Genomic DNA, 21,722 nt, shown 5'->3' with positions numbered 1-21,722 from the left:
ATTGAATAAACTAATCAAATGTAAAATAACAAATAGTCTTCTCTGTATAAATTAAACATAAATGAATCCTTATTAAAGTTACAAAAGTTATTCAGTCAAGAGCAGTGAATAATTACACAGTAATGACACTAGGCGCGTTTCAAATTACATATGGATTTCTAAATATTTTTTCTAAATATCGATAAAAAACTATTGCCAAATGACAGCGTTTCCATTAACCGATGTTATGCGACTAAAACGTAATTTTTTTCTCGCACAATAAGTCATTCCAAAAATCATGGCAACGGATGTTGGTTGGTTTATATATATCACCGCACTAGACATTATTATTATTAATGGAAGGAAACGTTAGGCGTGTTATCCCAGCATTAATGGCAAGGAAAGAGCCTTACTGTGAGCGGCACATATGAGGTGTTTCTGGGTGTTTCTCACTCATTTCTGCTTCGAGGTCTTGATTGTGGCACCTCCATGAGGTTTAGAATCCATTATTTCTGTAATTCTTTTGTCTTTTATGAATTTAATAAAGAACTCTGTCTCGTATTCTGTCCAAACACACCGCGCCTTCTAAGACTGTAAATGCGCAAAAACTGTTTCCATTGCAGTTTTGCGAAATATTCCTTTTTCGAATTGCCTGAAAAACCACCTCATGCGAGCGTAAACATTTTTTTGCGATAAATGGGAGTTTTTGGGAAATTGACGTGTTTCCATTGGGCGTATTTCCAATTCGCAATTTCAATTTGCGCAATTTGAAGTGTAATGGAATTTGGCTACAGACAGCAGCAGGAATATTAGGCTACTGTCACTTTAAGACCAAATGCAGGGATCCAATACACTGATACTGGCACACATCTTTCTCTACTGTTTACATTCACTTAAGCCATATCCGACTATATTTACTTGTATACCCGGTGAGACGGGCATTTTTGACATTTTTTTTCTGTGAATTTGTCCGTTCAAGTGCAAGAAGATGTGAAAGAGAGCGCATTTAATTCAGTATTCGCACATTGTATGATATGCAGCTTTCTGCCCACACAAAACTTTCCAAACAGCTCACGAGTAACAAATTGTGTTCCCTATTGCGTTTTGCACTTGAATATTTAAATTGTCATGGCTGAAACTCTTGTGAGGATGCAGCGCTGGTCAACTGTCCCGAGCATCATACACGTTTGTTTACGTTCATGTTCTCACAACAGTGCATTCTTAGAATTCATAAAAATGTTACTGGCGATTGACACTGTTTCATATATTCGCCAATGCCGTTTTTTCCTCGCATTTGTTGCTTGGCGAGTGTTCATTTTTGTTAAATACAATCATGATCTTTAATGCAGGATTTTAATCAACAAAGTTGTCTAACTTGGTGCTAACTTTGACAAAAATTTCGCCGGTCACATTTAAATTAAAATATAATATTTATACAGAACTGCTTTACTACTTATTAATATTTGAAAAACGTTTATCTGCTACATCAGTCATGTGGTGCAACCAACATGCAGAAAAAAATAGGGAATTATATCATAAACCCCTTCAAAAAATCTTGACTGTGTGTCAAGGTCATTATGCCTCTTAAAATATAATTTGACCTTGTTATGACAAAGCAAGTCTAGTTCAGGTTGTAAAATGTCATGTGGTGCAACTCCCAAAAAATGCACTTATATTTATCAATTAATTATTCATGATATTAATAAAAACAATGTGTTTGAAAACTTTTTGAAAATAATAATGAAGATGTGTACACTCAACATGTATTCAAGGTGTAAGGTCGTTACATATAAACTTTTCTTAACCATATGAAATCAACATGAATACAAAAAGTACATTTCTAAACACTTGTAATATGTGTTTTAAAAATTAATTTCCTTTATCATGGCAATATGTTATTGACCCTAAGTCAAATAATCTCAAAATGGACAGATATCATCAGATCTTCGTTCTGTTCTGGCCAATACATCGATCTGTCACTATTCTGTGGCATAGTGCTTTTACAGTTGTCAGTTGTTTGTTTGATTTGTTGTTCTGCAGTTGTCAGCGTGAACTAACTTTGTGGGCAGCTCTCCCTCATTTGGCCTGCAAGAGGATTTCCTCAAAGCCTTTACAACGTCTTATTGCAATGCATCTCGACAGCTGCATAAAGTGACCCACACACCTCACAAATTGTCTGAGAGGAACACTGACTAATATACACTCTTGGCCATACTAGTTGCACACCCAGTCACTGGTTAAACCGGAAAAATTGTTGTGTCTTCTCTAAACATTGTTCCTTATTGTGCCAGATTTATAAGTGCACTTAATATAATTTTTTTCTCCAAATAATAATATATCTCAAGTACTCCTGAGGGAAAATTTGACCTTTAACCTCAAAAATGGTTGCAAGCGGTTTTTCATGATCCAATCAATTCCCATTGGTAAAAGCATTCCTGCCCTATATTTTATCCTCTTATTGAATATACTGTTTCACTCTGAATTGGATGTTTTTTAAGTCAACATTTTAAATATACTATAAGCCCAAAAATGGAAATTTGTTTAAAAAAAAAAGAAAAGATAAAAAATAATCCTCATTAGTAGTTTAAAGTTTAAAATATATATATACATTTAAAATACATTTAAAGAAGGTGGTCTGATTATGTTTGCCTAGAGGACTGTGAACACCTAAAACCTTTATTTTCATTCTCCATGCTTGATGAGTTTTGCAGGTGCTAACGCTTTATCATCATGAAGCGTGACACAGGACGCCGTTTCATTCTGCAGTCCTGCTCTATCTGCACTCTACACTGAAGAGCGTCAGAAACGAGGACAGATACATCACACACTCAGCTCTCTTCATGCATGTGCTGTTATCTGAGCATGCTGCGACTGTGTGTGCGTGTGTGCAGTGTCAATTGAAAGCTTTTCTCTATGGCTTAAAACACTGCACTCACTCGCCTCCCTGCAGGCAAGTCGCATTATAAAGACAAACAACGGCGTGCGTGTGTGTAAAACAATCATTGTATGTGCTCATCCGACTCTGTTGGCTGCAAATTGAACATTCCTGACTGGATAACTGCATAATCTCCAATAATTTTGCCACATGTTTTGCTTGTCAGGTCATGGCTTGTACTTGTCCTGTATCCTGATATACATGAATCCACGGACATCTAAACATGTTTCAAAGAATATCTTTATCTATCTATCTATCTTTCTATCTTTTTTTTGTGGCATGTTCTCAAAGATCATCATCAGCATTAGCTACTTTCATATAATCTCAATACATTTTGCATTAAGGTCTTGCTTAACTTGTGTGGACTCTCATTAATAATTAAAGACTTACATTTTCTTAAAGACAATGTGAGTTCTTGCTAGTGCATAATGCAGGGGATTCTAGGCAGTTGCATACTGGCCCAAATCAAAAGAGCATAGAAATTTTGGTCCCTGAATCAATGACAAGACACTCTTTTTTTTATTTTATTTTATTTTCTCAGAAGGTGAAGCACTGCTACTTGGGCGGAGTGATTTGTTCGCAACACCTGAGAAGCCCCGTGGTGAGGAGCAGAGAGTTGGAGTAAATCACTCCACAGAAGTAGCAGTGCTTCGCCTTCTGAGAATATAGTTCCCAGTATGTATACGGTTAGAAGATGGCTGTCTCATGTGACCTTGTTATTTGTACACGCTGTGACTATACAAATCACAACATGTAAATAAGAAAATGTTGGTGTTTTTTTGTCACTTATTGGGAGCAGTATGCTAGCTGGAGCCGTTTACCTCCAGTCTTTGTGCTAAGCTAGGCTAGCGGTGGGTGCGTCAGAGAGTTACGGCACGCACGGAGATGAAAAGGGTATCTATGGACTTATCTAACTCTGGGGGATACGGTGAATAAGCTAAAGTCCCAAAAAGTCGGCGTGTTCCTTTAATCAAAATGTCATTACTTGATCTTCCGGTGAAATGACAGACTCTCAAAATAAATAGTGCTGACTTAGCAAACAGTACTAGTTAAAATACATATAAAATACACGCACAGTAATTTGCATTCATAGCTATGGCAAATTAGCATTAGAGATCTGTATATTGGCCCTTCTTACTGACTGTAACTGGCCTCATTGTGTGTGTTAGCCTGTGTGTTTCTGTAAGGCTTGTGCTGGGTTTCTTCTAATGCTGGCTGATGATCAGCCCTTGTAAAACCCATTTCTATTTGGCGCTGGGCTGCGGGATGGGGCATTTCCTCAATCTGATGATCTGAGCTGTCTGTCAACCACAGAGTCATTGTAATGGAGGCAAGCTTATAAGAGCTGTGCGTGTAAACCTCACTCCCCTGGCCTCAAGAGGCGCACTAGCAACTGACCGCAGAGACTTCGATCTTTAGCGTCCTTGTTATTGCGCCTGCCTACCATGCCGCAGACGGCGGTTCAAATCTTGCTCGGAGTGGGTTGAGTAGGACTGTATGCATTTGGTGCCATGACCCGGATGGAAGGGAGGTTTAAGGGGGCGAGTGTAACAGAGGCGAGCTAGTAAGAACTGTGTGTGTAAACCTCACTCCCCTGACCTCATGATGTGAAGAATTTCTGTTGTCAGAAAAGTTATGTCTCTAGTAGGTCAATATAGCTTTAAAAATCTTCTTTTTTTTTTAGATTTTTAATGAAATTCGACAATACTTTACAGCATTTATTAATCTGAATATATTATTACATTTCACATTATTTAAATTGACATTTGTTAATGTATTATAAATTAACATTAAAGTCAGCATGAAAGAGTTATTATAATTAACTAACACAAAAAGAAATTCATTACATGAATTAAAATAAATGTTGAATAAAATATAAAAAAGTATGGTATAAATGTGTGGTGATGAAAATTAATTGATTTATTTATAAAGTTAATTATTAAAACACACAGTCTAAACTAATTCGCAGAAATGAATTAAACTTAATGGAACTTTCAGTAGCAAAAACACTATTTTTACCCCTGAAATAAAAAAATATATAAAAAAGATGAAGTCGGAACACTTGCTTACAAGGTGCTCTTAAGGTGCACAAGGAGGCATTATCAAGCTAATGCAATGATACACTTTTAATTGCCTAATGCAAAACAAATTAAATATATAGCTGCAAGCAGCAATTAATGAGGCCAAGCTCAAAAAAGGCATGATAAGTTAAGCATGGCTGTGAGCATTAGAACAACTGCAACAATAAGTAATTAAAGACATTTTTAGATTATTTTAGGCAAAACATATGAAAATCATAAAGTAGAATCACTTGTAAAATGATTTAATTGCTTATGACTTTTGACCAATAGGTGGTGCTCTTACCAAATTGATGTCATGTGGTCAGTGTGAGGGCAAAATGACACATACAAAGTTTAGTATCAATATGCCAAAGCTTTGAAGTGTTACAACCTCAGAATCAGCTTGGCATCATGCCATGAATTTCGTTGATGCGTTATTCGAAAACTGGTCTTTTTGGTCTATCAAAAATGGTTTAATAACTTTTTGCCAGCATAGTCTGAATATAGTGCTGATTACACATACCGAGATTTGTAACAATATGCTAATGCAATCATAAAATACAGCATTTTACGACAAAATGACATTACGAAAATGGCTGATGCCCAAAATGAAAATAAAATCCGTTCCAGCCTGCCAGCAAGGTCTGAAGATGATCTGAGCCAATTTTGGTGAAAAAATGGACAAACCATCTAGGATGAGTTCCAAAAAGTAGTTTTCTTTATTTTATATGTACGTGCAAATTCGGACAGTTGGTGGAGCTATAGGGAATGAGTTAACGATACAAAATTATCTGTGGTTAATGTTCAGAGTATCCTCTTTCTGTGTGCCAAATTTCATCATTTTCCTGCAAGCGGTTCTATGGGCTGCCATAGATTAAAGAGCGGAAGAAGAACAAGAAAAAGGAGGAGGTATAATAATAATAATAAGACACACCTGTGTTTGGCCCCTAATTATTGCAGTGTTCATGGTTTCGTTTAATTTTGTCTTGCCAGCAAAATTATCTTAAATATATAATAATTATTTAATTTATCTTGTACACTACAGACCTACTTTCTAATGAAGAAAAAGACTTCATGCAGGTTTTGTTGAGGCCTTTCCAGAACTTGATGTGTGGTTCCTAGTGATACAGAGAGAGAGAGAGAGAGAGAGAGAGACATGTTCAAAGGAAACTCCCACACACTGCAGAGGTTGAGCCCACAATAGAGAGAAGAGAGGATGACATTTCTACATGCTACAGCAGCTAGACAGAAGCCAGGGACTGATACTGCTAGAAAAAGTGAGAGACTCAAGAATAATGAAATTATTTATAATGAACCCTAATCAAATACTTACACCCTCATTTCATTAAATTCCTCCAAAAATGTACTGTCATTGTCTATGGAACTATGTTACAAGATGGCAATTTCTTATGAATTCGTACGATGTAAATCATACAAAAACGTACGATTATTAGAAAAGAAGGAAGCATGAAGGTCCACCTCTAACCCCACCCTAATCATACCCATCACTGGGGCATAAGCAGATTGTACAAAAACATACGAATACGATTGTATGAATTCATATGAATTAGCCACATTTGCCAAAGCATAAAATAGTTACGAATTGTTTTGAGGTTGTGTTTTTAATTTCTGCACCAATAGCATAACCAAACGAAATTGTAAAAATCAAGACATCATGTTTTACAACTCCCCTTATCTTCCATTGTTCAAACTAGCAGACAGTCCCGCCCCAATCTCATGCCATTGGTTGAGCCAGTGCTGCTGTTGCTATGATGTTAAAATACAAACAGCAACAGATTTGATAGAGCAACAGAGATACAAGATCCATCCCAAATTACTGAGTAGGTGCTACATTTAATGAAGAACATACTTTGTGACCATTACAAAAGTATGAATGTGTAGTAGGAATGACTTCTAGGCACATACTAAATCCCCCATGTTGTGATTGTTATGTGATATAGTAGGTCATCTGGGTACTTTTCACCTACTGTTTTATGAATACTGCGAAATCAGACATGCTTATTATTTCATATGAACATGAAGGTTTTGAAAATTGATCCCCAGTTTCAGTCATGGTTGTGCGTGAAAGGATTCAGATGCAGATAGTGTGTTTTCATGTGTGTGTCGGGGTGTGTCAGGACTACAGCACTGCAGCAACGGCAGACACACCCTCTCTCTCTCTCTCTCTCTCTCTCTCTCTCTCTCTCTCTGTGTGAGTATCTGGACACTGAACTGTTAGCACAGACCACACCTTTTTCCCAGATCTTCATTTATTACATGCTCGTTCACATGAACTAGCGTTTTTATGACACCTGATCTTTTTATTTTACCTCATTCATCATATTCAGAATAATAATGTTTTAGTGTTTCATGCACTGAGACCTGTTAATATAGAACTGCACAGACAGATCCAACACACTAAAGCATGTAAAGCATGTATGAGGAGTATGTCTGGCATTGCACTAGGATAGACTAGGGTGTTGTGGTTAAATCCTATCTTCATTACAGCTAACACATAGTGTTGGAATTAGCATGTGGTTGGATGGTCACATGGATTGTTTTGGTGATTGTTTTTTCATGATATAGGCTACCATGCACTACCTACTTAATTATTATTTCATGTTTTATTATTATCTCACAAAAACTGTCAAGAAATGTCCAGGTGAAATATCACCCCAAAATCGAATAAATAGATACGAAACTGTATTTTCTTACAGTCAAACAATCTATTTATTTATTTCCATTCATTGTTTTTTTTTCCAATTTTCCCCAAAAATTCTCATTATAGTATTGCAAAAAAATATTACATATCAATTTTTGAATTCTAAACAAACAAACAAACAAACAAACAAACAAAAAATGATCGTACAGTTAAGTACATACTGTATGACATATTTTGGTAATATTTGCTATACTGAATTTTAGCTCAATTGCCATGAAAATAATATCACAATGGTTCTAAAAACACTCAAATAAATAAGCATATATATATATACTGTATATATATATATATATATATATATATATATATATATATATATATATATATATATATATATATATATATATATATATATATGTGTATATGTGTGTATATGTATATATATATATATATATATATATATATATATATATATATGTATATGTATTCCTGAAATGAAGTCACATCGGGTCAAAATTGCATTGTTGAGTAAAACCAAATGCACCTGCAAAACCAAATTTCCAACATATATAAAAAAAAAAAAAAGTTGTGTTGATGAGGATGGAAAAGACCAGCACAGTCTTCTAATTCCAGTTTGCATATTCAGGTTTATGAAGTCTTCCCTCTTCCAGGATGAATACATCCATTACTGCTCCTCATGCTATATTCACTTCCTGTATGAATGCCTCAGGAATCCCGCTCTCGGGGCAACACTGCTTCAAGCTCTGTGACATTTCCTTTTTGTTCTTTCTCAGGCCCTCTTTTACATAACTACAACCAGTTTATACACAGTTTATTTGTGTTTCTGTTATTACAAATGTCATATAGCTCATAATCAGACACAGTCGACAGCAGGAATCCTGGCAATGTCCTGCTGCACGATCAGCCATTTGTTTAGAGATCTGAGCTGCACTTCACTTCTGTTTCACAAAGCACTTGATATATGTTCATTTTTTAGAACAGTTCATTTTTTAGAGTTAGATTTACTAAAGAAGATATGAGTGGAAATCTGGATGCTAGGGCACTGCCATGTCCATCCACATCTCTTTCTTTTGCCTTTTTGGTTTTTGCTTCAATGCAGTAAAGATGCTGTAGATTGGATTTTGTTATCTGTTCTTTTTCGAGGACTTATTTCTCCCTCTTGAAAATTGGAAGTGTCAGCATATGGTGTTATTTGGTTCCTCTTGATCAGTGAGGGTTTGTGAAGAAGACGATCTGATTGTTATTTCTCTCTCTTTCAGACTGACAGTAATGCCAGTTACCTCAGAGCGGCTCGGGCCGGAAACATCGAAAAAGCCCTCGAATACTTAAAGTCAGGCGTGGACATCAACATCTGCAACCAGGTCATACATCTTCCTTTTTTTGTAAAATTAACATTTGAATTTGATATTTGACATCATGAATAAGATTGTACACTACAATTCAAAAGTTTGGGGTCAATAAGAAATCTGATTTACTTGACAGTAAAGACATTTATAATGTTACAGAAAACATACTATCTCAAATAAATGGTTCTTCTTTGAACTTCTAGTCATCAAAGAATCCTGGAAAAAAAATATTTCAAGGTTTCCACAAATTATCATATTAGTATGATTTCTGAAGGATTATGTGACACTGAAGATTGGGCTAATGATGCCAAATGATGCTGAAAAATCAGTTTTCTCAATACAATTTTATTGTACATATTTTTTATGATCAAAACTAGGAGTGGAGCCCTCAAGACTTTCCAAAGTTGTGTTGCTCTTATTTAATGTCTCTGATATACCTCATATTGATCCTAAATCATGTACATGAACAGCATACAAATACATGTTTCTCTGGATGCAGAATGGGTTGAACGCTCTTCATCTAGCATCTAAAGAAGGCCATGTGGAGGTTGTGGCTGAGCTTCTTAAACTTGGTGCCACTGTGGATGCGGCAACAAAGGTAACACCCACATCACCAGATCGGATACTATGACACACAACTAAAAATGTCAGCAGTAGTGTAGAAGGCTGAGCATATGAATTAAAGATGACAAGTGTGTTACTCAGTAGACTTCATGACTTCATAGACATTACTTTGCTGCATCAGCATGTCTTCAAAGTCACTGTTGCCTGATGTTCAGGTTGACTTTGAGCTTCTACCAAGGGCTGGATCTGCTCATTCATGTAAAGGATCTTCAAGAGGAATATTTCTGTTGAGGTTTCTCCCATCTTAAAAGTGTATTCTTCAAAGTGTTATTATGTACTGTAACAGAGACAGAAATAGTGAAGAAGCATTCCAAAAGACAGCTGGTGTATGAAAAAAACATTACTGTTAACACTGAGTCAACCTGCTCTGTTGTGTTCTTCTGATTCTAGAAAGGAAACACCGCTCTGCACATAGCATCACTCGCTGGACAGTTGGATGTCGTTAAGGAACTCGTGACTAATGGAGCAAATATCAACTCCCAGTCTCAGGTACAGTCAGCACTTGACATGTGATGAGTGGCCTATAAGGTTCAAACACTTGGCCAACCCATTCTAAGCTTGTGATTGCGTTACTGTGCTGTACTCTTGTGTAGCCAGACCTTCAGACTGACGGCAGAAGGTCTGGAGCTTTTATTGGCCAAGGGGCCTTCCTGACTAACATTTAAAGCAACCAATCACAGTTTGTTTTGAAAATGTCGGTGTCTCAGACCGGCGTGCGAGACTATTCTGGTAACAAAATGTAGTACTAGTTACCTTTTAAAAATTGGTGCCATTGAACCTAGTGTTTGTGAAGCTAGTTTGAAACAGTACAGTAACTTGCCAAGTTAAAAGCTACTTGTAATTTAAAGTAATTTACTGTAGCTACCGTAAAAAAAGAAGAAGAAAAAGTTAGCTACAAACTGTAAAGTAGCACATTTTCCAACAAAATCATTGCAGAATTTCTGACAAATGTTAGCAGATTCTATCTGGGCCTATACTAATAACTATGCTAACTTATGGTTATCTACATAATTAGCATCACCAAAAAATGAAACCTTTGAAAAGAAAAGAAAAGAAAAAGTAGCTAACTACATTGAAGCTAAAGGAGGAATATCTTTTAAAATGATAACTTATTCAGATTATATAATTTATAAGAAAAACAATGAGGAGTTTTGAATGATTGCACAGTATAAGGGTGACAGCATTAAACCTGCAATAATAATAAAAAAAGCTATAGCTATACACAACTACACCATGCACACAACTGATTTTGACTAACTTGTTAAGCCTGATTGTCTACAAACTGTTGCTTAGCAATAACAGTGTTTGATCTGAAGGAGAGAACAAATCATAAAAGCAATTTATGCTAATAATGTAACATGCACTAGCAATGCGTTGTATTATGAATTTTGAGTGAAGTTCAGATACTCAAGTTCCCAGTTTGTGCTCAGATAGCTTAAAAAGAATTTTAGCAGCGCTGCATTAAGTATAACCTACTTATGTCTCCATTTTGAGGAGAAGCTGTTGGGATTTGAGAGCTGGTATGGATGATAGTTTTAGTATGTGCGTTTTTGCCTTGTCACTGAAACTACCCTTAGGGAGTCCAAAATTAAACACATGCACACGTGTGCGAGAGAGTAGAGACAGGCTTTGTTTTATCTCAAGAACTTATCACAAGTGCAGCCTGGTTCTGCTTTCTCACACTGCAGTGCTTAAAATAGGGACACTTTATGAATGAGGAGGCTGATTTTGAATTGCGAAAGGTTTACAAGAAGTTTGCTACACGGGGTTGCTAGAACAGTCTATTTTTGCAAGGGTATTCTTTTTGTGTGCACCCCACATTTATAAGTATTCATCTTCCTCTAGTTTTATGGCTGATCGAAGATACATAAGTACATTGCCGCCACCTATCACCAAAATGGACAATTGACACTCGATCTATAATCACCCTTAATCCATATACCCGCCTAGAGGCTGAAGCTTCATCCGGCGATGTGTGTTCAGCTTCTCCGTTTCCACACTTAGCCTTACAAATTATAAGTATTAGCAAGATAGTTACCTTTTTTAGTTGACTCATTTTGGCTATGTTATGTTAATAGTGCTAATACCCAGGCCTACACTGAATACAAGATCACTGCAGAAAAAAACACAGAAAAAAAAAAAACACAGAAGATTCTGTCTAGGCCTGCTAATAATTGTTTTATATATTATATAATTTATGGTTTGCTAGATGACCAACATTTCCCAAAAATCAAACGTTTGAAAATGTAAACATTATTTATCTAGTATCATACATTGATTTAACATAGTATGTATAATAGTATTGTCTACTGCTAAAGTTATTAAGCCAAGCTAAATAAGCTACAGATTTACTTAACTCTCATTTTATGGACCGTGCTGGAAAAAAAACTTAATTAACTAGGGAATGCCTCATATTTAGAGGTCACTATTTATTTTTAGTTTAAAGTTAAAAGCAAAGTGACGGACATTTTGTTGTGTTCATTGAACTTATAATAAGTCAAACTTAACAATTTGTCAAAATGTATGGTAAAACATTTGTGTTTGAATTTATTTATGCTGTGACTGCATTTCCTCTTCGTTTCATTCCAATTCAACTGCCTACGGGTGTGGCCAATTCAATTCACATTTACACTCATGAATTGAAAAGAAGACAGTTGTTAAATTCTAAAGTTCACACAACACTGTTTTCAAACTAATGACCAGACATATTGCATATTTGAGGTTTAATTTGATTTCAAATAAGATTCTGAACTGGTTCAAAAGATCATCATCACTGCAGTACAATCCTGCAGATGAGGAAACTGTATGTGCTGTGGTCTTATCTTGTATTTGAATCATGGATAAGCGTAGACATTTCTAAGTATGCCCTTGTTCCTGCTACAGAATGGCTTCACACCACTCTACATGGCTGCCCAGGAGAACCACCTGGACGTTGTCAAATTCCTCCTGGATAACGGATCCAGCCAGAGTATTGCCACAGAGGTGAGCAAAACCTTCTGTTCCTATCGATTCATCACTTACCTCACTGCAATTCCCAGCACTGTATATGAAGCATCATACTTATAGGTCCATCTAGTGATGACACATATAAAAACCTGACTCAGAATACCCAGTGACCTTGCTGTCCTTTTCAAGGCAGCAGGCAGACACTAGTTGCGCAGTGAGGGTATTGAATGCCCGGCTTGAAGTGTGTGTGTGGTGTATGTGCGCCTGCATGACAGAGCAGGGTGCCAGACGTCACTGTCCTTGAGAATGTACCAGGCACTTGTGTCTCTCAGACAGTGATTATGCATCAAAGAACATTTCCATGTTTGAAGAGCTGTTTGCATGTTAATGATCCATGTTGGTGTGAATGAAGGTCTGTCTGAAATTCAGACTTGAACCAGAAAAAGATGCATTACAGCATTTTGATGTCAAGCTGCTCTTTTAGAATTAACTTTTTTTATGTTGCTTTTAAACATTCTGTCATTTTCTTAAAGTGCATATACAATCATATATTCATATACTGTGTATTTTTTTCTCACTATATGATTGATATGTTATATTCTTGAATGAAATATGAATATTTTCTTTTTATTTAGGTGTTTGTTGATATTTCCTACAGTTAAATTAATTTAGAAGCAGCTCATCTAAAAGCATAAACTCTGAAAATGCCATTTTTTAATAAGGGTTTCCACACAAGAGAGATTCTGTCTGATCCCACCGATTCTGATATTGTGATACAACACAATGTATTCAATCATGTATGACAATGTGTATTGTATTGTGAGTTTTTTGTCAATACTCAGGCTTACTATTTACCAAGTAAGGAATAATTGATGAAGAACTGTAGAAATATAATGCACACACAAGGAGTCTGGAGTCAATCATTGCACTTATACTTTACCATGACTACCGTGCAGAACAAAATTCTATTTTGTTTTGTGATTGTAATGCCATTCTATAAATTTTCAGTTTCAGTTGAATGCAACAATTTGCAAGAATGGTTGCACATGTGTGTGTTCATGGATCTAAAGACATGCTCAATATTTTCATTCTTAAAACACTCTTGTATGTGGAACTATTTCTTTACACCATTAAGTTTTAAAACTCTGCTGTTACTACTGTAGTTAAAAACATGATATGGAACTGTGATGCTGTTAATGAAGTCAAACTACCTCAGCTGGGCTAGTATAGTAAAAAAATCATCATCTATTAACGTCTGTCCAAAGGGTAGCAAACCCTTCTCCTGGAGGGCTACCATCTTGCTGAGTTTAGCTCCAACCCTAATCAAACACGCATAATCAAGGTGTTCAGGATTAGTTGAAAATAAATGTGTTTGAGAAGGGGTTGTAGCTGAAGTCTGCAGGAAGGTAGCCCTCCAGGAGCAGAGTTGCCTACCCCGGTCTATCTAGTTGGAACAGGGCTATGCAACTCTGGCCCTCTAGAGCCCTATTCGGACGGGATTAGTTTTACAAGGGTAGATGGAGTAATGTAATTTTACCACAGGACATCTGTAAAATTAATGGCCAATTCGTGCGGAATAAGAAATCTCAGTAAAACTAGCAGAAGTGGGAGGGCTAACTTGATTTACAGACTTGTTTCACCATCTAGAACGCAACTGAATGCTTTTTCAAGCGCCTCCATACTTGAAAAAATGCGGAAAACTACTTTTAAACAGGAAATGACAGAATTTTTCCATACATATTTACAGAAGGTCTATTCGCACAGGATTAGTATTACCTGAGGTAATTTTTCCGGACCTTTTTACAGAAGGTAAAAGTTGCCGTAATCTTTACTGACATTGTCCGTAATGATTACTGAGATGGCACATTCGGACTGGAATAAAATCACTGAGAAGCTCTGGTAATAATTACTTTACCCCACCTCTCCATGTTAAACTAATCCAGTCCGAATAGGGCTTAGGTCCACTTTCCTGCAGAGTTTAGCTCCTCCAACCCTAATCAAACATACCTGAACAAGCTAATCAAGGTCTAAGGTCTTCATGATTACTAGAAAGCTACAGGTTATTGAGTTTGATCTATGTTGGAGCTAAGCTCTGCAGGAAAGTGGACCAAGAGGAGTGCTTATAACGTCTGTGAACAAAATAATGAAAGTGCATCTACTGTGGCTGCAGATATGCTATTTTTTGCTCAGACTACTTTCTTTTTTTTGTGGATATTCATCTTGTAGAACAGGGGTGTCCAATCCTGCTCCTGGTGGACCACCTTCCAGCAGAGTTTGGCTGAAGTCTGCAGGAAAGTGGCTTTCCAGGAACAGGATTGGACACCTCTGTTTTAGGACTTTTTTCTTACCATCAGTGATTTTGATGTTGCTACCTCTGCCCACCCCTGTAAAAGAGCATGCTGAATCATTTCCGATGTAAAATCTTCCTCTGCAAGAAAATGGAAGAAACTTTATGCTGTAAAGTTGTTGATAAAGAGAGTTGTACCTAGTGTACCTTTAAGATTTATATCTCTTTGGGCTACTCAAGTATTCTTGTTGTGCGTTTGTAGGATGGTTTTACTCCACTGGCCGTAGCTCTTCAGCAAGGTCATGATCAGGTGGTATCTCTGCTCCTGGAGAACGACACCAAGGGGAAGGTGCGACTACCCGCCCTGCACATCGCCGCCCGTAAAGACGACACCAAAGCAGCAGTGTTGCTTCTGCAGAATGACCACAATGCAGATGTTGAATCCAAGGTACCTCCATCAAAATACAACCAAGTCTTTCCGTCAGTTTACATTTAGAACTTGATGGTGCTTTCCATTCAAACACATAGGAGGATTGTCATATTTTGGAATTAACGCAATATAAACAAAATACACGTCTAAACAGACTTTGTGGTGGCTAACGTAATTCAATGGTGCATGATGGAAGATGCTCATTTTAAATGAATTTACAATCGTCTTCAATCACAAGTCAGTTTAAGGAAGATCCCAAACAGTTAAACCGTAGACTTCTAGAGGATGCACCATCCAGTTAAGCCCTCGTGATGTCGTGTGATGTGTGGTTTGTTGCTCTCCCTCACCATGTAGCCACCGTACAGCTTGGTGCTCCCATTGTGACTTTGTGAACACTAATCAGACCATTCTCTCTCCTCCTGCTCTGGTGGTCTCTCTAGATGATGGTGAATAGAACGACAGAGGTATACACTCACAAACGCTACACACCTCACAAAGCGCCCATATCACGCTGTTGCTGTTGCTGCCGCCCCATCCCCTCCTGCCCCTGCTCATTGCTTTTTTGTCTCAGTAAAATGGCACTTTGATTACTAACGGGCAACAGAAAACTAGCATGGAGAGGAAACGTTCTGGTTAACCGGTCGAGGTCTGCAGCTGAGAAAACTGGTATAATAAAAAAAAAAAATTTCAATAAAAGGAGGGTTGTGTTTTGGTTTTTTTGACATATGAAGTGAAGTATGTAATTTGTGTGCCAATAGTGGCACCAAATGGAATAGCTCTTTTAGAACACTCTTGACATTTGATATTTGTTGCACAGATAGTCCTGCCCAAGAAGTCAACCTTCCATTGGCCTGCTTGTTTCTGGATGTTAAATTAGGATAGTTTGCCCCAGCAACAACAAAAAATCAGCTACCTGCTTAAAAGACAAGCTTAGACCAGTATGAATGTCCATACTGGTCCAGCTGGTTTATGCCGGTTTAGTTCTGGTCTTACTGATAAACTAGAAAAGTCAAGTGGTTACTTATCTAGTAAAGCTGTTGGATCAAGGTAGCCTTGGTGGTTAATGTAGTGAAGAAACCTGCACACCAGTATCCAAAACACAACATTTTTCTAGTGACCAGCTCGGTCTGCAGTACCTTTTTATACTAGTGTTAAAACCAGTTTGCATTGGAATATGTCTGAATATGCATTACGCTTCAATTTCTTTAAATTATAAATCTAAGTGCCCTCTTTGATCAAAACCTAGATATCTACTGTCCTGCAGATGAAGGGAGGGTGAAGTCAGACCCTCAGCTGCAGAGCACTCGTCCCGTCTCATGCATGACATTCCCCTCCTAACAGGTGCCAGCAGAAAGAGCTTCTCTTCTCTTCTCTTCTCTTCTCTTCTCTTCTCTTCTCTTCTCTTCTCTTCTCTTCTCTTCTCTTCTCTTCTCTTCTCTTCTCTTCTCTTCTCTTCTCTTCTCTTCTCTTCTCTTCTCTTCTCTTCTCTTCTCTTCTCTTCTCTTCTCTTCTCTTCACAGTCAGCATGGCTTCCAGATATGTTCCAGCTGTCCTTCAACTTAACAGCTTTGGATTGCACTGCATGACATGTAACTTATATACTGTATTAACCACTGACAACACTGGGAATAATAGTCTGATGTCCATCTACAGCTCAAATGCACTGTCAAATGTACAGTGGCATACTATTAAAAAAGATGTGTGCTATATACACTATAACTCGTTAGAATGTACAGCCAATTCTTTAAACTTAAGATATAAACAATATAAGATATAAGATATTAAAATAATTTAAACTGTATTTATGATAATAGTTAAGTAAGGAAGCACATTGTTTAATGCAGTGCACTGTATGCATGTTTGCACACTTGACGTCATGGGTCCACCTTCACAAAAGCTTTGTGTGTATGTAAATTCAACTGTTGGCTGAAGGTTGCTGTCATAGAGGTATCATGCATCTGAGGAAAGCACATCCTTTAAAATGGAAAAAGCCCTTCCATCTATTGCAACTACAGCATAGTTTATAAACAGAGAGATTAAAGTAAACTTAATGTTCATCCCAAAGCAAAATAATTTATCACTTGGATTGAGTTGGTGTGAGGGAACAAGTGAAGGATGTGTCTTCCCTCAGTGTTGTGCTAAGGTCATCTGTGTAGATCTGTCAGAGATTTACTGCACCACACCTGTCCTGGTGTTGTCTTTTCATATAGAGGATGAGGTCAGGTCAGGTCAGGTAACGTGAGGTCAAGGCCTTTAGAGTTCTGTATGTGACATTTTTGACCCCTGTACTTTATTCGTCTCTGTCCCTCTCCAGAGTGGCTTCACCCCTCTCCACATAGCAGCTCACTACGGTAACATCAATGTAGCGACCCTGCTCCTGAACCGTGGGGCTGCTGTAGACTTCCAGGCAAGGGTAAGGACGGAAAATCCAGCTGTAGTTTTCTGTAAGAGTGGAGTGGATGGATATGAATGGTTCATGAACTGGACTAGGGTCAGAACAGGGTCATTCTCTCTTTTTTGTCCTTGAGGAAAATCATTTTATGTCATATTTAAAGCATGGACTGAAATTCCTCCCAAAAGGTATTTTGTTATATATTTACAGTATGTGTTTAAATAAATCCTCTTTTTTTTTTTAATGGTTAATTTTCCTAAACATTAATAGGGTCAATGATGATCTATTGATAAAAATATACATTTAAAATGGCAACAACAAATAGCAACAACAAATAGCACAACCACTTCAAAAACGATACAGGACAAAGAACTAAGGAGAACTCAGAGCTTATATACAAACAGGGTGATCAATGTAGAAACAGAACAGGTGTGGGGAACTAATTAGCAACCATAGAAACAAACCATTGAGAAAATGAGAACAAAGGAAACAGGAACTAGAATAAAGGGAGTGAGGAGCAATAGTGGAGATTTCCTCGACGATGCCATGGGTACGACGGGTTGAGATGGAGCCGGTGGAGAAAGAGCCCAGAGTGCACAAGCAGGTGGACCAGCACCGCAGGCTTCGGAGGCCGTGACGGAGCTCTATCGACGACCCCCCGAGGTGGAACCAGTGTACCGGCTGGCTAGGAGCTGGACGGAGGGCGGAGCCAGACGGAGCCGTAGGGGTGGAGAGACGAAGCGCAGCAGCCGGCTTCCAAGTCCATGGTGCAGGCGAGGCGACGTCTGACCTAGGTGGAGCCGGGTGGAGCTGAGGGAGGGAGGAGCCAAGGCAGAAGAGTCAGGGCGACGGGTCAAAGTGGAGTAATGTTAACAGTGGCTGGAGGAAGAGCTGGGGAAGGGCAAAGCTGGAGACTGGAGGACCTGAGGCAAATCCACACATTGAGAAGTCGATTGGCTGAAGGTAATCAGCGGAGGCATGGCTGAGGAACTGGCTGGTTTTGGTTATGGAGGTTGGAAGGGAATTCTGGGAACAGAAGAGACTCTGACCTGGGCGAGACCAGCAGGGGCACAGGAGAGTTCATGCTAGGCTGGACCAGCGGGGGTGGGAGAAACAGGGAAATTTCCTCATCCATATTCTCAAAATATCCAGCAGAAAACAGCTTACCTTCGGCAGTGAGAGTGTGGGTGGAGTCTTCCTCCATTGCCTCGTACTCCAAGAAGGCTACCACATTTACAGACATTGTTGCCGGCTCACACACCTGGTCAGACATCTTGCAAGGCTCAGACTCCGGGGCTATGTATGACTCCCATCCTTGTAGTAGGCTCCGGCTCGTTTATCATGTCTGGCTCAAATCCTCCATTTGTGGTGGGCTCTGGCATCGAATCCGTGCATCGAGATGGTGGCTGGCTGTACTCTGTGTTCGGAGCGGGGCTGGTGAGGGTGATGCCACCATTCTGGAGCACCCAGCCCAAATAACAGTCCCACTGCAACTTAAACAATATAGGACAAAGACCTATGGAGAACTCATGGCTTAAATACAAACAGGGTAATCAATTTAGAAACAAAACAGGTGTGGGGAACTAACTAACAAACAAAACAGGTGTGGGGAACTAACTAACAAACAAAACAGGTGTGGGGAACTAACTAACTAACTAACAAAACAGGTGTGGGGAACTAACTAACTAACAAAACAGGTGTGGGGAACTAACTAACTAACATTCCTGGTGTGGGGAACTAACTAACTAACAAAACAGGTGTGGGGAACTAACTAACTAACATAACAGGTGTGGGGAACTAACTAACAAACAAACCAGTGGCGGGAAAATGAGAACAAAGGAAAAAGGAACTAGAACAAAACCAAAACAGATCATACATGTAACACTATTCAAATACAAAACAGTTATTTTAAATTATAATAGTATTTCATAATATTACTTTTTATTGTATTTTTGGATCAAATAAATGCACCTTGGTGATTATAAAAGTTTTCTTTCAAAAACATTAAACAGTAGTGAATGGTAATGTACAATTTATAGACTTGATAAGGCTTTTTAGTTTCTTTATATTGGACACTTTTAAGTGAGTAGAAGCTTTCTATAATTACTCGACTCCCACTCCACTTCCAGCTTTTCTATTTTCCACTCCCTGCTTGCTCTACACTCTCAGTCTCTGGTGGAAGAACACCCATTCTGAGCGATCATAGAGTGAGAGAAAATGCTAATTGTTTAAAAATAAATAAAAAACACACATACATACTCTGACCTGGAATGCCTTGAACACTGACAAGTGCTATACAAACAGTGAAGCGTCCCTATACTGTTGGATCATATTACAGCACTCTCAGAAAACCTTTCAGCTAAACACATTAGAGGACTGAAAATAACTGTTGTATGATGCTGCTTAAACTCAACCAGTGTTGCTTTCAGAACAATAAACATATTGCAAAAAAACTCCTGATGCAAAACACTTGATCCAAGCAACCTTCTTGGCACTGCATACACAGATTGACCCTAAACTGGTTTAGACCATGTAAACCAGTGTCCCTCTGCAGCTCTTTGACCCTGACATGAAGAAAAATTTGATCCCACAGATCTGACATCCACATCTCCATCTCCGAATAAACTACATCCATCAGTGTCAAAGCATTTGCTGTTGTGTACTCAAAAATTCAATCCCACACAGTTTTAACTTAAATGACACATTGTATACTCCCAAGATGCAAGTCAATGGTATACGCTGACAAGCTTTATTGGGGTCCTTTATGCTTTATAAAAAGCAGTGCATCATGGTTAGTTAGGGATTTTGTGAGCCATCACTAGAGGGTGGTATAGCCCAATACTTCCGTATGCAGTGTGACGCTGTGCACTTCATCTGTGCAATGATCGCAGCTACAGACAGAATCTCTTATATGTGCAACATTATTAAAAAGCTCTAAGATGGAACACATATTGTTTGACCTGATATCATGCTCAAATTCCACCGACAACATATTGTCACAGATGCAGACAAATTAAGACACAGTAAAAACCAACCTGTATGTAAACGAAACAGAATTAGAAGTTCTTACTGTTAAATAAATAAATAAATGGTAACACTTTAGTTTAGGGTCCAATTCTCACTATTAACTAGTTGCTCATTAGCATGCATATTACTAGTATATTGGCTGTTTATTAATTCTTATAAAGCACATATATACCTTATTTTGCATGACCATGTTCTACATGATTAGAACTAAAATAAAATAATGTTTGTTGAAAGCATCAATTGCATGCTGTTGGTTAATAAAAAGCTCTGTGGATTGCAAATCAGTTTTGCATGTCATGGGCTTGCACATCAGTTTGTAATAAAAAAAGTAATAACAAAAAAATCACCTGTATAATTAATGCTCATGATACAACATTTAAATATAGGCCAGGTAATCCACTATTTTGATATATTCTCATTATGGAGACATATACACTCATATGGATGAAACAGAAGGGTTTCCTCCCCCTTGAGTGATTTCTAAAATCTATTGACTTTTCAATGAATAATAAACATTTTCTGTGTAATTTAAGTGTTCATTTCAGCAATTTTGTGTTCTTATTTCCTGTCGTTAAATCGCATTATTAAGCCAATATGCTTTTAGCATTAGCCCTATAACCATGATAATAAATAGTTGGTAAACCAGAAAGCTTTCTCATGAAATCCCTGCAAGGATACCAAGAAGGGAAATAACAGTTACTATACAGTCACGCAGAACCAATGAATTATGTATTTACATTGCATGTTATGAATCTTGTTCTTTAGAACTTGATTGTGCATCTCCGTCTGACAATTAGTTTTGTCATTTAATTGCGACAGAATGACATCACACCTCTCCATGTGGCATCGAAGAGAGGAAATGCCAACATGGTCAGGCTGCTGCTGGAGAGAGGGGCCCGAATTGACGCCAGAACCAAGGTCAGTGCCGCAAGCAGTTGAACCAAACAGACTGTCTTTCTTTTGCAGCTCTATATTTAACTCTTCCGAGGAAGTGAGCACATGTTTTTCCCATT

At 37.9% G+C, this 21,722-nt stretch overlaps 1 protein-coding gene across 7 annotated transcripts in view; it reads left to right on the top strand.

Moving 5' to 3' along the window:
• Positions 1-21,722, top strand: part of ank3b (ankyrin 3b) — a 170,765-nt gene that overhangs the window by 85,339 nt on the left and 63,704 nt on the right. For 6 of the 7 annotated variants that reach the window (XM_084433632.1, XM_084433633.1, XM_084433631.1 and 3 more), the window contains exons 2-9: positions 8,917-9,018; positions 9,503-9,601; positions 10,018-10,116; positions 12,511-12,609; positions 15,123-15,308; positions 15,731-15,754; positions 17,605-17,703; positions 21,529-21,627. In XM_084433632.1, coding sequence (XP_084289758.1) covers positions 8,917-9,018; positions 9,503-9,601; positions 10,018-10,116; positions 12,511-12,609; positions 15,123-15,308; positions 15,731-15,754; positions 17,605-17,703; positions 21,529-21,627 — 807 coding nt within the window. The remainder of the gene's footprint in view (positions 1-8,916; positions 9,019-9,502; positions 9,602-10,017; positions 10,117-12,510; positions 12,610-15,122; positions 15,309-15,730; positions 15,755-17,604; positions 17,704-21,528; positions 21,628-21,722) is intronic. The other variant, XM_084433634.1, reaches the window with a different exon arrangement.

This window comes from Rutilus rutilus (genome assembly GCF_951802725.1).
Source record: "Rutilus rutilus genome assembly, chromosome: 16".
Classification (NCBI taxonomy): Eukaryota; Metazoa; Chordata; class Actinopteri; order Cypriniformes; family Leuciscidae; genus Rutilus; species Rutilus rutilus.
This window is presented reverse-complemented; position numbering and strand designations above follow the sequence as displayed.